At 36.5% G+C, this 17,179-nt stretch overlaps 1 protein-coding gene across 6 annotated transcripts in view; it reads left to right on the forward strand.

Moving 5' to 3' along the window:
* The window catches only part of nrxn3a (neurexin 3a), a 311,431-nt gene extending 295,250 nt beyond the window's left edge, over positions 1-16,181 (forward strand). For 3 of the 6 annotated variants that reach the window (XM_070978856.1, XM_070978859.1, XM_070978858.1), the window contains 3 exons: positions 1,513-1,820; positions 4,038-4,128; positions 14,410-16,181. In XM_070978856.1, coding sequence (XP_070834957.1) covers positions 1,513-1,820; positions 4,038-4,128; positions 14,410-14,714 — 704 coding nt within the window. In that variant the 3' untranslated portion in view covers positions 14,715-16,181. Of the gene's footprint in view, positions 1-1,512; positions 1,821-4,037; positions 4,129-10,070; positions 10,622-13,773 lie in introns of all 6 variants that reach the window. The other 3 variants (XR_011603028.1, XM_070978857.1, XM_070978860.1) reach the window with 3 other exon arrangements.
* The last annotated feature ends 998 nt before the right edge of the window (positions 16,182-17,179 follow it).

Here is a 17,179-nt window from a genome sequence, read left to right on the forward strand (position 1 = left end):
CACTGGTTTTGGAGTATGACAAGAATAACTCAACAAATCAGATGGAATAACAATAGAAATAAGTAATAAAAAAACTGAAAATGTTCATGCCGATTTTGGATCACATTAATCTGATGCTGTTTCATCCATAATTCTACTGTATCTCATGCTGTAAATGGTCACATCATATCATCACTAATGTCACACTGCACTGAAATGCATGAAACCTCGACTTGGAGGCAATAATGCACAGAGCTCTTACAGACCAATCTGATGCATCAACAGGCGTATGTCCTTACTTTTGTAGCAGACTGTGACACCAGGCTGCTACAAAGTAAATGCAAAGTAAATGACTAAATCAAGGTAATGATGGAATGGTACTTCAGCACTTCCCAAATTGGAGGCTGAAGAATTGTCAACATATCTGCACTGCTGCCTTCAGATGACTGCAGGCATTTAAGCAGCTGTGGATAACAGATACTGTAAAAATCATTCATATTCATTTATAGATCAATGTAGACTGCTCTAACCACATTGAATTTTATTTTTTATACAGATTTAAAGGCATCTACTGGGTGGAGAGTGTTTGATTAAAAAAAAAATAATAATTCTTAACATTTCAAGCTTTATTCTGTGTTATTTGTGCCAAGTATTTAGTTTGCTAAATTCTCAACTCATAGTGAAGTGACATTGCACCAGAAACAGACATCTGTTCTCAGTTCACTGAGTTCGCTCAGTTTGTCTAATGGTATGTACACACAGAATGTGAAATGAATTTTCACCTTGTGTTAATTGCACAAGTCTGACCTCGGGATCATAAACACAATTGATCAACCCACCTGTTAATTTGTTATTTCTCTCCAGAGACCCTGGGTCTTTCTGTTTCCCTACAGACTCTTGTTTCCCCTCTAGTCAGCAGTTAATATGGACAGAGACACTAATTACAAACTCCCACCAATCTGCTGCTGCACACAGGTTGAGAAGTGGGCAGTGAAGATAAATACACTTTTATTTTAATCCAAAAAGTTTAAGAAATGAACTCTGAGCTCTCCTCCTGCCAGAAAACAGCTCCAGGTTAGAGCAGAATCTGGTGCAACTCTGGCTGTTTATTCATCTCATGCGAATGATACAAATTTTGCATATTTGCGTCATCTCACTCATGTCATTCCTAATTTTTGCACTTTGTAAATGCACTGCTTGAAAAAATTTGCTTCATGTGTGAATGCACCATGCGACAGACCGAATTTCCACCAAAGTGCTAACAACTCACTGCCTCATGTGAAGGACCCTCCCACCTCTTTGGGCCTTTCCTCCCACCAAGTGCCCACTGTGCAACAAAATACCACACATCAGGCAAAAAAATTCAAGCTCAGGAAAACACAAAATTGTTAAAGCACTGCTTGTGCTGGTCGTTGAGGCACCACAAAAATATGGCTCTTTGTCTTGTTGTAAAATTGATAGTGCAGCTACAAGGTTATATTAAAAGGTGCCTTTCCCTGTTGAAAATATCTTACATTTGGATATCTCCTCCAGGACGGCAGCTAACAATTTTCAACACCCAAGCAACAGTCGCAATTGGTGGTAGTGATCGCAGCAGGCCCTTTCAGGGTCAGCTGTCAGGCCTTTATTACAATGGCCTCAAGGTGTTGAACATGGCTGCTGAGGGCAGCCCCAACATCAAGATTAATGGCAGTGTGAGGTTGGTAGGCGATGTGCCCAGCGTAGCAGGCTCAGCCAGGACCACTGCCATGCCTCCAGAGATGTCCACTAACTTCATTGAGACTACCACCATGATGTCCACCACTACCACACGCAAACACAGATCCTCCTCAACTGTCCAGGTATGGAGAGACTTCCATAGAATTACACATATGACAGAAGACATGCCTTGAAGAAAAAATGCACTAATGATTAGTGAAAGCCAAAAGGCTGATAAAGATATGTAAACAAAGAAGCACTAATGTACATGACATGTTATATATGTTCACTCGCATGTCGCAACAGATGGCTTGAGTTCATGCTTGAAGCTGATTGGAGCATTGAACTAAGCAACCAGCAATCAGTGGTTAGATCAACTGTGCATGGAGGCTATTCAAGGAGAGGATCAGGACAGATTGCCTGTACGAGTAGGCCTTTGGTTAGAGGGTAATATTGCATCCCCCTCTGCCCCAATATTTTTAAACAGTCAACCGCACATTAATATACTGTGAATGTACTCTCAAACAGTATATTTGGCTGAGTATATTGTTGTGACTTGAAAAGTCTGACCTCATTATATCTGGCTTCATTCATACATATGTAATCTGTGTCTATGGACAGCTGAATATTTTTGATTGACTGTCAGGTTCAGTCTGGATCATAGGCCCAGCAATGGGATGACATGCAATGAGAATAACTTAATATTTTTTCCAGTCTGTGTTAAACAATAGTTAGGTGCCCATATCTACATTGACAGTTTTGCTTGCTGTAATCACAGCTCATATTAGGTGTCAGCAGTCGAAGGTATGAGAATGAAGTGAATATCTTTATCTTTTTAGTAATTAAAGTCCTTCTTTCTGTCACTGTCCTTATGCCACAGCTCAGAGTGGAAACACTGTTGGCAGACACACAAAAAGGCAATTTGGGACAGACTGTAACTTATATTCTTATATTCCCCAAATCTTCCAATTTAGTCATTGTATTATGTTTATTTATTTATTTTTTTATTTATGTTATTTAGACTCTAGTCTCTTCAGTAACAGTGTGATTGGCTCTGGAGTGACAGGGACAGGACTCACATAGTGGTCTTCCAGATATCAGTGTAATTACTGCTTACTGATTGCTATCACAGCTGTACTGGAGTTGCATTATAGCTTGTTGAATAAATGAAGCTGAACTGCTTCTGTTTAAAATTAAATGCTTTCCACTGTCATGTATTATCTTTACCTGTTTTTTGACAAAAAAAAATCTTAACTCAAGGTCCAGTTATTAGCTTTTTTTCAGCTTTCAACCCAGTCTTTCTCAAACACCTGTATTTATGTGAGTTATTAATAAGAGTATAAAGACCGCAGAGTGCAGGAAACCTACTCACACAGAACAATATCTCAGTTTGAACTCTAACTACAACTTACAACACAGGTGAGGACCCTCCTAAAAGCAAAAAAATCTGTTAGTGAGAAAGAGGATAGAGAGGGACTCTCCAGACCAACTGTTACAAGGAGTGGATGGTAAGAATCCCAATTTAAGAACAGCACTGGACCCTCCTGAATTAGGACAGAACCCTCTCACATTGCTGGACAGTCAGAACATCCAGCTGAGTCTTCAAGTCAGAAGGAGTCAGCACTTACCACAAACCATTCAACACCTTCAAATCTCCACAAATACACTCTAGATACAGGACCTTTCCCCCAAGAGGAAGACTGGAGTGGTGTATGACATCATAATGATGATGATGATGATAATGATTTCTTTTCTTGATTTGTATATCCTTCATGGTTTTGTATGACTTGATAGAAAACAAATACGGGGGTGCTTGAACACCAGAAACAGACATCAACTGTCTGTGAACACCAGACCACTCACAGCATCCACTGGGAAGAGGTCAAAGGTCATCAACCGGGACAGTGCAGGACCAGACAGAGATCAAGGTGCAGATGTGTCAGAGCACATCTAACACCAGAGAGCATATTTGAATAAAGACAGAGGCAGAGGTTGATATCTCCAACCATAAGACTATCTGTTATCATGTAATCCAAGTTCCATTATTGGGTTACACTATTACAACTGAGCCATCTCCATGACAAATGAGCGAACTTGCATCAAATATGAGGGAAAATGAGATGCATTTGAAACCTGTGAAAAAATGGCAAAAAGTGAGCCTTGACTTAAGATCTTTTTATTAAACTACTGTTTCCAAGGTCAAAAAATGAACTGCTCACCTCCTAACTTGTTTTGTATGTTTGATCTTGTCTTTGTGTATCTCCTTTGTTTTTGTTTTTGTTTTTTTTTGCTGCTGGTTCATGGTTTGGGAATCTTTGCTGTGGTTGTGACCTCTGATGACCAACGTTCTTCCCATGAAGCATACAGCAGATGACATTGTGTCATCTGCAGAGTGTTCGAGTGATGATGAAGACCTGGAGGAGTGTGAAACTAGCCAAGCAGGTGGGCTAGGTTAGTTTGCATTTGCTTGCTTTGTTTGTGCTTTCACTCATCTGCACCAGAGGATCAAGGTATCCTCAGGGCATCACACCCCATGGTTAGACAAAGTGTAACTTCATAAAACAGTCAGTGTAGTAATTTTAGCAGGCTGTACCACACATTACCCAGTGCAAGGAATGCTGGATTGTTAAATGTAAAGTTCAAATTCAAATTGAAAATATTTGAACATGCTTCATCAGTCATACAGAATCCCATTCAGTATGCTGCTAGCTGACAACAGTGACACAGAATGCCATTAATATCATGAGCTACACTTCCACATGGGGTCTTTCAAAGTGGTTAACATGGTCACCAATATATGAACATACAAATTTTGTTTGTTGAGAGGAACAATAAGGGTTGGCACATGTCATGTTCGCAAAATTTGTATGATGGTGCACCATGTTCACTGCACTGATGCTTCAAAATGTATCACATTGTGACAAAAAACTGCTCCATTGCTCCTGCCATTCACTATTCCACTGATTTTCCTTTTGAAACAACCCATTCTTTGTTTTAACACTTGTTTTCTGCTAAAATGCAGCGTGTTCAGTCAACCACAGTGATACATTTTATTTTTTGATTTCATTTGTCTTTTTTTCATATTCAGAGGCTTGTGTTGGTGCAAGTATATCATTGAATTTCTGTGTACAAGTTTTTTTCTTTTTTTGGGTCATTCTTTTGCTTTTAGGTATATTTGTTATTCTGTCTTTTTTGTACCTAAATATTAAAAATTCTAAAATGTTTAAGCATTGTGATAACTAAGATAATCAGTTTGAAAGAATTTGGGAATTTCCATATTTTAGCAACAATTTTTATTCACCTATCTTTCTGTGATGCATGGTAGTTAGAACCTTTTTTAGTTTTAACATGTTCACAACATGTTACCCTCTATAACCTATTTTAAAAAAATAACAGAACAGAACTTTTCAAAATGATGCTTGTTTGAATGCTCTGACAAGTAACTGAATCTATGACATTCACCCAGAAAGCACCTTAAAGTGGCTGCTGTTGGGTGTAAATGGCGTAAAGACAAGCTGTCCAATACCTTGAAAAAACCTACCTTCTAAATTAAATCCATGCATTCCTCTCCTCACTGAATTACACATTATATAAAATATAATAGAATACTATACAAATTACTATTAAAACCGCAAAGCAACATTTGCTTATAATACATTGTAAGGGAACCATTGTATTATTTTCTGCGAAGGCCCTATTCACCAAAAAAAAAAACCAAAACAAAACAAAAAAAACTCCCCAGATTTTTAGCTCAACAATATTTGCATCTAAAATGATCTCTACAAAATTAGCTATTTTGCAAATTATAAGATAGGCGATCTGAGTTCTGAGAAAAGAACATTGTGATATCTCTCAGTTGAATGCTTGCTGTCTAATTCCTAATGGTAACATTAAGGCACACCATAAGATTCTCCTCTTGAAGGTCATTCCCAATTTTTTTCAAAGAGTATGTGAAAGGTTGTGGTGTAAATGGGTTTAAAGCTGTGCTGTGTAGCCTGAGATTCATGGGGATTTGTGAAGAAAGACAAAGAGAGGGCCCCAGTCATCCAATCATATTTTTACACAGAAATTCACAACATTCTAACCCTAACATCACTTTGACGCTGACAACAGCATGCTTTGATTTTAAATTTATTTTCTTGTATCATTTTGGGAGTCAATGCTATTTCCTGTTTTGTTTTGTCTTTTCAAAATTTTCTTATCAAAAAATCATTCCCGTCTATTCATCAATTATGCAAAAACACATTCTTGTATTTTGGCCTCATCATATGTGGCATGACGTTTTGGTGGGTGATAATTGTTTCCATATATACTCTGGTTTACCATGTGGCTTTGTACCTTATGGCTTTTAATGAGAACATCCCTATTTCTGTTTCCAAAGCAAATAAAAAGGCAAAAAAAATATATTTTCTTGCCATCTACCTATTTCGTTTCTTATGTAACTGAAAGAAGATGGTATTTGAAAACAATTTTACCATCTTAGTTTGGTCAGTCTTCAGGCCCTTTCCTATATTTTGGTGTAGATGGCATAAAAACATTTCTTTTGCCACAAATTCTTATATTTTTCCCTTTAATTATTCTTTTTGTGACCTTCAGTTATTTTTTGCATGCTTTTTCATTGATCCTTGACTCCATGGCCCCATATCTACAGTAACTTTCTTTGTCTGCTTTCGTGTTTAAGTTGGAAACCATTTTTGTGGTCACAGCACATGGAATGTTATCTACCTTACCCTACCTTATTTTATCAATGAGGCTGTTGTCTGTCTGGTTTGTCTGGAAACGTTATCAAGTGATTCTGGTCTCTGTTGTAAATCTGTCGTGTTCTCCTTTCTTTTCAATTAATTTCATAAGATGGCAATTAGGAAGGGATCTTAGAATAGTTTAAACTACTAATGGTTAGATATTTAAGGAGGAAGTAAACAGGTCCCATATTTTCTCCAGGGAACAAAACAACACTAGCCAATGTTTAATAATAGATTTTTTTCCCCTCTAAAGTCCAGGTTCATTTCTTCACGCTGTCAGTGTCACTCACAAATCTTACAACCATGTCACAACTTTTAGCTCCCTTACTTTTAACACATTACTCCCAATGCTGGTTCTGAATACTGTACTTCTTTCACTACCCATACAGCATGCCAGTGCTGAAGGTAGATTCTATTCAATGATGTCAGCATCATAGTTCCAATGAATAATAATACAATAAAAATGATGAACAATGAACAATTGGCAAATTATTAAGAAGGCATAATATGAAATTTGATAACTGATGATGAACTCTGATAAAGGCAAAATAATAGGTAAAAGGTCAAGAGATAAAATAAATCACATTAAAGCTAGTGTGTACGAAATTACTAAAAAGGGAATTTTATTAAAAAAAAAAAATAGCTTTCTTTATTTAAAGAATATGGGACAGTGTCATGGAAACCTTTTGAAGAGTCTAATGTTTTTCATTAGATCTGTTGTGTTCACACACCAGGTATGCTTGGGGGTTTTAAATCACAACTGCTGAACAGACCCTTTTAGAGACTATGTATGGTATCTGCAATGAATCACAAATCATACAAACAGAAGAGTCGACCATTTTCGAAAGCATGCTATCTGCTTTTAAAATAAGTTTCCTACCCTCCAGGCAACCAGTGGTCTCTGCATTTTCACTTGAGCATAGACTAGCCAGACATGTGCCATCTTATGGAATTCATTTCCACTTATATTGTTATAAACATGGAAAAAACATTTTGGTTGCATTAGGCAAAATACTGAATCATAATCAAAAGACTATGAGATTAAAGCTGGTTTTCATAATATTTTGAAGTCAATAAATGCTATATGTACATTCTTTTGAGTGGCAGAGTTATTGTAAAACCACAATTGTTGTTTGACAATGACACTTTTCACACAAGATTTGTGTTTGACTGCCAGGATAGCTGCTACTATAACACAGGTTAACTGTTGTTGAGTTCTCTGCAGATGTTTACTATCATTGCTCAGAAGCAATTTTGGTACCTGTTTTGATCTATGTGTACGGAGCAACCCAGTCACCAGAATAGAATGTTGACATTGTCTGTCACTGCAAACCATGGACATGTTGAAACATTTCTTTACATTTCGGTTTTCAGTTTTATGTTGTGACAATGCTGTGGTTAAGGTCTGGATAGACCTGGTTCAGACTACACTATTTAACCCTGATTGTTTTAGCCGACAAATTAGAAGCATTGTGGCCGATCGTGAACAACAGTCGACCTGTCTTGCAGCATCTTGGACGTCCCACGGCACCCCAATGCAAAGACTAGCATGTCAGAATTTTGAATTCAGTCAGAATTCAGTGAAGACTGAACCAGGCCTTAGGTTTAGGCACAAAAAATACTTGCTTAGGGTTATGAAGAGATCATGTTTTTTGCCACAAACACAGCTAGAAATTGTCCCAGACAGTTAAGGACATCCAGTTTTGTGGCAAGAAACATGGCTTGCCATCACCATCCCCTCCTGAAAACTCATATAGGCTCATATACATGTACCGGTAATCTGAACTACATCATGACATTTGATGCCTCGTAGTACATATGAAATATACAAAATTGCATCTGTGGTTTGCAGAAAGCTACAATGCCAATATTTCATTCTGGTGACTGGGCTGGTAAGGGCAGAGCAATGCAAGCACAAGTCATGGTAACATTTGAGCCATTACATAAAACATGTTTGTATTTTCATGGATCAAATTCAACAGCTTAGGTCCATCAGTACCTAATTACATTAGCTGGAACATGTTTGGCTTTAACCGATTCAAATAAACTGCAGTTTCCTTCTCCAACTGCTATCATTGGAGCACACCTTCCACCATTGTCCAGGGTGACAACATGCACAATGTTATGGATGTCAGCTTTAAGCACGTCTTTTGACTCTTTATCATACTTAAATCCTGAAAAAGTTGAATTTCACATATCGTACATGACAAAATATAATTAACAGGTTTTGTGTTTTTATTTCTATTCTTTCCTGTTCCCCACTACTATTAGTTACATTTGAGCTGTGTCCCAATTGCATACTACCACACTTTTGTTGTTCATTTACTTATTTTAATATTATTCTATTTATTTATTTTATTTTATTTTATTTTGGTGGTGGTGGGGGGGTATGCTATGCATTCACACTGGTAAGGCAACAAAATGTATACTCATACATGTCAGTTTATGTATTGAATTTTCTTAATGTTCACAGTGGTGATAATAGTTTCCAGTGTGTCACAATGCAGAAATAGAGGAGAATTGGCAGTAGCTTTACACTTTGAGTTGTAGTTTGACTGATGTCTGTCTGGACACATGTTTCAAGAGTATCACATAATTGTTTCTTGCCAGTGCAAACTGTTACATTAACTTAACTAACTATTCGTTTATAGTAAGGGATTGGGACACAGTGTCCATCTCCTGTTTTTCTAACATTGGTCAGTCTTACCTGCCCCCAGTTTGTTGTGTTGTTTCTTTTCTAAGTTCCCTAAATGCAACTTACTTTAAGCATGCATCAACATCCTGCAGTACGACTAAAACAAAACCAAAAAAATAGAAATAAAAATAACCCATTCTCAGCCAGTACTGTCTCTCTCTGATGTACACCCAGACTGCACGGCCGCTTCATGTTTTAAGACTAACATTACAGTTATATATTCATCAAGAAACACATGGGAGAGGAGCCCGTCCTCCAGTCGAGTTCCTCTCTCAGGAGTGTCTGTTTTATATTGTGTGCATCTGGTTGCAGTGTGTGCAAATTTTTAAGTGGCTTTGTTCTCTCATCTTAACATTTTTCATTTGACAGTTTTGACTGGTCATATTTTTTGTATTTATCCAACTGATCACTGGCATTTTGGTTCTGATTATGGTTTTTGGCTTATCAAGTATGTTTGGTTTGATTTTTTTGTCAATCAGATAATATTTAGGTCACAGTGTGGAATATTTTTTGACATAATTTGACTTGATATAATTTTTTGGGATTTGGAACTACTTCACTGACTAATTTGTGTGACTTATTTCCTGTAGTATGCTGTCCCGACAAAATGTTGAATTTAAAAAGTCCAAAACAACAACTGTTGCACAATCAACTTAACTTGAGGCATTTTATAAATGTGTGCTCAAGCCCACAAATAAGTAGGTGAAGCAGGTCCAGATCCACTTCTCACATTATCTTCCATTTTTCAGATTTTTTTTTAAATCTGTTTTGACAAAACAAATTAATCTTTGCTGAATAATATTTTGACTGTAAGACAAAAAACAAATGAATTGCATGGCTAAGAAGTTGCAGTTTAGGGTTTGTCAGACTTGTCAGTGTTAGAGTTCTTCTGTTCTTTTCTGTAGATGGGCATGTATATTGCTCATTGTTTGTATATCCCCATCCCTTCCTTACAGCCAAAAGCTCTAATGCCGCCCGACCGCTTCGTACTGCCTTTACATGGACATGGCAACTGACTTACACTGTCACTCTCATCACTCTCATTTCCTATGTAGTATGTTCATAGGTCCCACCCCTTCTTCACCTTCTCCCTTGTCTTTAGAGATAATAAATATAAAGTCATCCATCCATTCTACACTAAAGAACAAATGACAATTTAAGCAAAAAACTGTAACATGAATAGATTTTAGATATTATTGAAGTCTATTCCAATGAAAAAAATGTAGATACACATTTTTTTTGAAAAACAAATTATTTACCAGGAAAAAACAAAACATAAAAAAACAGAATTATGGTGTTTATTTTTATGTTATGTGGCGTGGATGTATGTGTTGTTGCCTCCCTGTACCGTCGTATTATAAGATAGAACACAATCTACAATGGATAAAAATGATCTTTAACGGTACCAAATGGCTATCCAACATTCTTACACAACTTTTCCTTTGTAAATTCTTTTCTTCATGCCTAAATCATGCGGCAATTTGTTGATGTAAGTTGACAATATACAGTATGTATTACGCTCTTGAAATTGTTTATTTTTATTTATTTATTTATTCATTTTTTAAGATGCAGTTTGTAAAAACATTTAATCTTGTATACCTCATACTTAAAACAAAGTGGCTATCGACCATGGTAGGTGTTACATGTAGCAATTTTAGCAATTTCATACTGCTGAATTGTTGAAGCTATAGGAAACACCAATTATTTGACAGTAATATGTTAGGTTTGTTGGGGGACTTAATAGTTGTAAACTTGTATAACAATTTAAAAAATTTTTAGTTGATTTAACTTAAATTAACTCAAAGCACAAAAAAACTCCTGTGGTTGCACCATATAGCTCAACAATATCAAATCCTATGGTACAATTACAAAATATGTTCCATGGAAACCTGACTGTTTGATGAGAACATTTTCATAAAAGAAATAAAAGGCTGACTCACTATTCAGCATTTCGTAACACTCTATTGGAACACAAAATGCTACATTTACCACCTGCAAGAAATAATTACTCTATGAGACACATTATGAAACTGCAATCATCTGTTTGAAGCAGCATTTTTCTAAAAGCTTGCAAACTGCATCTCTGATCAAAGTGTCAATATTAATTACTGAATGAATCTTTAATCTTTGTTTTATTGTTTGAAATTATAGAATAAAATGGCCTTTGTTCGATCTGCAGAGTTGTGTGCTTGTGAATGTATATGTAAGTGTTTGTGACAATTTGTGAGACACAAATTAGTTTGCATTAATTGATATTAGAATGTGCATCAAAGACAGAAGACATGTTCATGGCAGTGGATAATTTTCATGTCACTGACATTTTGAATGTTCACTCCAGTGATACAGGCTTGAGAATACATTTCCATAATCAGTAAATCAAACATTTTTGCACTTCTCAAGAAAAAGTGATTCCTTAGTATCTATCAACCCATGTCATCAGAAAGTTTACTTTTTTTTTAGTTTAATGTGGTGCTTTGAAGGAAATAGTGTAGATGTCAAGACTAGGATATTTAATATTTTATAATCCACATTACATCTTAACATTCTTAACAAATACAGAACAGGCAGTGAGACTCCACTGTTAAACAAGCAGCTAGTCTACAGTAGTCTACAGTACAGAAAATATTTCCTGATCGCAGCTTGTTTTGACGCATTGACCACACACACCCAGACAAATGGACAATCACCATTGGAAGACAGTACATGTTACAGTAATGTGTGTAAGGGGTTACATCTGTGTTGAATGGTTTGCCAATTGTTAGGAAGTACCAACAGATATTGCATTGTATACAGCAGTTTTAGCAACTGTATCTTCAGTAATAAGTAATTTTACCAAGTCCCAACTTGTTGAAATAGATGAAAAACACAAGAAGTTTGCTGCGCTGTAGTCATACTTATCAAGACTGCGTAATGGAATAAAATTCCATATATGTATATGGGGCAGAAAAAAACATATCTCTAGCAAGCCTTACTATGAGCAAGGCCAACAAAAAAAATTATGGAAAACCAACAGTACCACAGACAGAAATTTCCATTGTGCTTTCCGTTGTGTCAGCTTTCCATTTGTGGCAGATGCATTGCAGATTTTAGATTTGGGTTTAGCCATTATTTGCAGTCGGAATATATTGCTCTGATTTTAGGTTTTAATCTTTGCTCTGATTCAGAAGAAAGAAAATTTTAAAATTCTTGTTTAAGTTATGTAAATTATCTTTAAGTAAAGTTTGTTGGAGAACCTGGTCTTCTGTTCATCTGGTGAACAAGAACCAGAAAATGAAGCTGTGAAACACACAGTGCAACACATGTACATCTCATGACATCTTTCACTCTGGCCAGTATTTTATAAAGGGTGAACATTCAGATGACTTTGCTCTGCCATTGACATTGTATAAATTTAAAATTGAAGTTTTAGTTTAACAGCCTTTTCTTGGTCACAGAGCCGATCTTAGGACAGATTTATTGTCAACCATTAAGAGCTTCAAAAAACTAGATCTCATCAAGAAACAGCACCGTGAAGCCCAGTGAAAAAGCATTAGAGAAGAAAGAAGACTCTTAATGAAACTAAATGATCAGTGTTCCCTGTTGTGTGACAAAACCTCTGAAAACCAATTGGTTATCTCTAGTTTTTTTGACCTTATACTATCTGGAATGCCTTAGTCATGAATACCTGACAAGCAACTGGGCCTCTTTCATAAGATTTGCAAAGATCTTGACTTGTACATAGAGTTTGCACAAATTAGTTGGTAGATCATGATATGCATTTTTCCCGATGTTTGCACATGGCTCAAAGGACTGTTAACTATACAAAACTAAAAAAATATATTCTCTTGAGTATAAAGAAATCATTGACTTGTTTCCAATTCACTGAGATTTTTTTCAAAATTTTCACTTTTTCAGTTTTCACAAACAAGTTGTCTTCATTATGCAATGTGGCTACAGAACCAAAGTGTGCCCAAACAAAATTTAACAGTCACATTGATGTCACTTTTACCTTCAGAACAGCTCTGCATCTGAGAAATGTTTGTAGAACTACAACTACAATTGTCTGTATTACCATAGATAAGCAAGAGGTTTAAGAGAGCCATTAAGCAGCCACAGTCAGTCTGTCATTTCTATTATGATAGCAATTTGTAGTTTAGATAATGCCTTTTATTACATCTAAATTGATATTTAAATAATGTCATGTTTTTTTTGTTTTTTTTTATCAAATGTTTTCCTTCTTATCCAATAATGGAGCAAAAAAGGAATAACTGTAATTCTAGCATATTTTGACATCAACTACTCTGCTGACTTTATCATTCATTTTTATGTATGTAGCACATAACATTTATTAGTTTATATCTGAAGAGTGTGCTTTCCCTTAAAAGTTTTTTAAATGTAAGTGAGAAAGAAATACTTAAAATAACAGCGAACCAAATTTACAGCAAACTTGCTAAATTTTTCTGGCTCATCCTTGTACACCTCTTAAACCTTTTGAAATTTATATCAGAATTTATATATGTTGATTTTGCAGTTTAAACTGACATGCCAAGTTTATTTTCTTCGATTTGGGTTTAGTTGTTGCTTGTCTTGTTTTTCTGTACAGATGTATCCAATTTAGTATTTTTCTTAAAACTCCCATTCTGCCCTCTAACATGACTACCTGTCTGTGTCCAACGCCAGGAGCTGAGTTAGTCATCCCAGTACTTGAGGAACCATTAGCGCACCCCTCTGTAGCTCCTCGTGCACCCTTCATTCCCACTCCCTCAACCCACCACCCACTCCTCACCATTAATGAGACCACCAAAGAGTCCCTGTCCAAGGCTACTGAGGCGGGGGTACCTTGCTTGTCGGACCGAGGCAGCGATGATTGTGATGATGATGGCTTGGTGATATCGGGGTATGGCTCTGGGGAAGCGTTCAAGTCTAACCTGCCCCCTACTGATGATGAAGATTTTTACACGACCTTCTCCTTGGTAACAGATAAGACCTTGTCCACGTCAGGCTTTGAAGGTGGCTACAAAGCTCATGCACCCAAGACTTTTAGACCTAACAAACCTTCAATCTCCAGACGCGGTAGGGCTACCACTACCGCCATACCACTAACCGCCGACCAGAGCCTCACCACCGCCACCTCTGCCTCCACCGCAACCTTCCACAATGCTCCGGCCAAACAGCCGGGTGGCAAAATGAATAACCGCGAGCTAAAACCCCAGCCCGACCTAGTGTTGCTTCCATTGCCCACATCCTTTGAGGTAGACAGCACCAAGCTGAGGGGCCCATTAATAACCTCCCCAATGTTCCATAATATACCCACAGCACTCCCCACAGAGCCGGGCGTCAGGCGAGTTCCAGGGCCCTCGGAAGTGGTCCGTGAATCTAGCAGCACCACCGGGATGGTCATCGGAATAGTGGCGGCCGCTGCCCTGTGCATCCTCATCCTTCTGTATGCCATGTATAAGTACAGGAACAGGGATGAAGGCTCCTACCAGGTGGACGAGAGCAGGAACTACATAACCAACTCAGCTGTGCAGAGCAATGGCGCTGTCATGAAAGACAAACAGCAGAGCTTGAAAGGCAGCAACAAGAAACAGAAAAATAAGGATAAGGAGTACTATGTGTGACTGTGAGACTTTCGTGAACACGAGAGACTGAAGAAAGAAAGCACTAAGAGAACATTTACTTATCAGTTTCCTTGTGAGGGGATATGACAAATGATGGTATAACGTGGAACTTGAATAATCTTATACTGTGCTGAGTAGTTGAAGTGATGATATGTACTGTAATATAAAGCACACTTACTATTGTAAGCATAATGACAAGGCTAAATAGCAACTTTAGACACCTAACTCTTCTATCTGGTCAGAGACGTTCAGTAAAGAGATATTCACAGCTACATCATTCTCCTAAGTGACTTTTAGAGCAATGTGATCCTTGGCATTGAACAAAAACTTTTTTTGTAAAATTGTTAATTTCAACAGGTTCATAATCTTACACATTTTCAGCATGTAAGCTACAAGTAGTGCTTAACAAGAGGGGGTAAGGCACACCATCATTGTACAACTAAAAAAGGACTCTTGTTATATCAGAATATGACAAATTTTTATGGTTTATACATAATACAAGTGTGGTGTGTAACTTATTTTTGCTTGAGGCAAAAGAAACAAAATGACAAAAAGAACAGCAAGAAAAGAAACCATTTCTGTGTATAAAATAATATCAAGTGAGCAAATTGCCATGGGCAGATTTCATAGAATCTGCTTGATTTGGCATCTGATTCTCCACAATTATTCTTATTGTCTGAAATAGACAGTGACTCACTTTGTGGAAAAAAGTGGTCATTTCTCTTGGTGAAAAGCAACTGATTGTAAAATGCATGCCATCCTAACTCTACGGTAAAGTACAGTACAGTAAAAGTCCAGTATACAGTGTTCAACTTGGACCATGTTCTCTTTGATGCCAAACAATTCTTCATCATCAGATCAGAACTTTGCCCCTCTATTCTTTTGGAAGCCCTCAAAAATCTTAACCATGAAAAAAACAATCTCTGAAAGAAAAGGTCTATTATTGATGCACAGCCAGTGGTGGTTTTATCTTTTTGCAAAACTGTATGTTGGTTCATTGCCTCGTTCTCTTTTTTTATGGAGGTGTCAGGAAACAAATGCAGTACTACAACACTGTTAACAAATATGTATACATAAATAAATCTAATGTTGAAAGTGTGAATTCTATCTGCTGTCACAGTCAACTGTGTCAAAAAACAAGAAATTTGTTTACATATTTTATTACATGCTAGCTGTTGTACTTTGTAGGTAGGAAATTGTACATATACCATGACAGTTGTAATTTTTAGTACCTCTATTGTACAGACTGAACATATGGTTTATCAACGTATTTCATGACAAAATCTATTAACTGTTAATTTACATGGAGAAAATCTTTAATCAGAATGTGGAGAATCATATTGATATTTCATAAAGAATAAAAATGTATTGTTAGCCTAGAGATCTAAACAGAGATGTTTCTAAAGTTGCATGAATATTTAACTACTTGCAGTTGTCCAACAAATACAAGGTGCCCTTCCTTCTGTATCATGGCTGTTTTGTTCTGGGTTACACTAGTGTTATTTCTTTTTGAAAGAGAATAAAGTCAGATTTATCATGAAGACAGAAAAGCGAAGAGGCTATAATGGATGGGGGTTAGTTTGAAAGAGCTAAAATTATTTTTTTTAAGTGGGACTGGTTACATCAAATCATGTCTTGTCACCTCCTTATTATAAGTTAACATCTTGACAATATTTTAATGTCCATTTATGTTTACATTATCTGAATTGTCATTTAATGATGTGGAGGTGCAGTCTTTTTCTTGAGTCACATTTTTGTGTTATAGTTGTTAATTTCATAGCCTTTTTCATCAGTTTAATAAATAAAATTTTCATTTTTTTCTCTGAAATTATATTGTAGTCCTTGGATAAATCCAATTATGCAATTACTCATGGTGATACATTACCACTTTAATTTTTGTCCTCATAGCATAGAATCACCTTAATTCTAGAAATAATTGCTATAATTGCTGCCTGGATTATGTTCACAATCAATATTTGTTTTAGTGTATGAAATATTACATTTTATGTACCATGCTGGAGTCTGGAGGCAAAGAAAAAACATAACAATCTAAGGTTCATGTCCAGACTGTGGTTAGTTTTAGGAAACAAAAGCACTTTGGTTAAGATTTGGGAAAAATTCCTGTTGCTGCTGATTTTTTTCTGTCTTAAAATTGACCGCGATTTTTCCTTAAATTAACTGACAGCATTAAGTGCTGTCAGTGCTTACACATACCCAGAAAAAGTTGAATAATGCTGTAGATACTGTGAGTGGATTGCGCAGTGCATTAAAACAAGCAATATTAATTCCAATTGGTGCATGAAAATATGAGTCATCACCACTTCCCAACCAGAAACCAGAAAAATTGTCTTCATGTCTGTAGTATGTTTGAGAAAATAGGTTTTTGAGAACTGTTTTTTAAATATGAGGTTGGATACTGGTAAAAGTCACTAAATACTGTTCACATTTCCCTCACACTGAACGAT

This window comes from Chaetodon trifascialis, chromosome 14 (genome assembly GCF_039877785.1).
Source record: "Chaetodon trifascialis isolate fChaTrf1 chromosome 14, fChaTrf1.hap1, whole genome shotgun sequence".
In the NCBI taxonomy this organism is placed as follows: Eukaryota; Metazoa; Chordata; class Actinopteri; order Chaetodontiformes; family Chaetodontidae; genus Chaetodon; species Chaetodon trifascialis.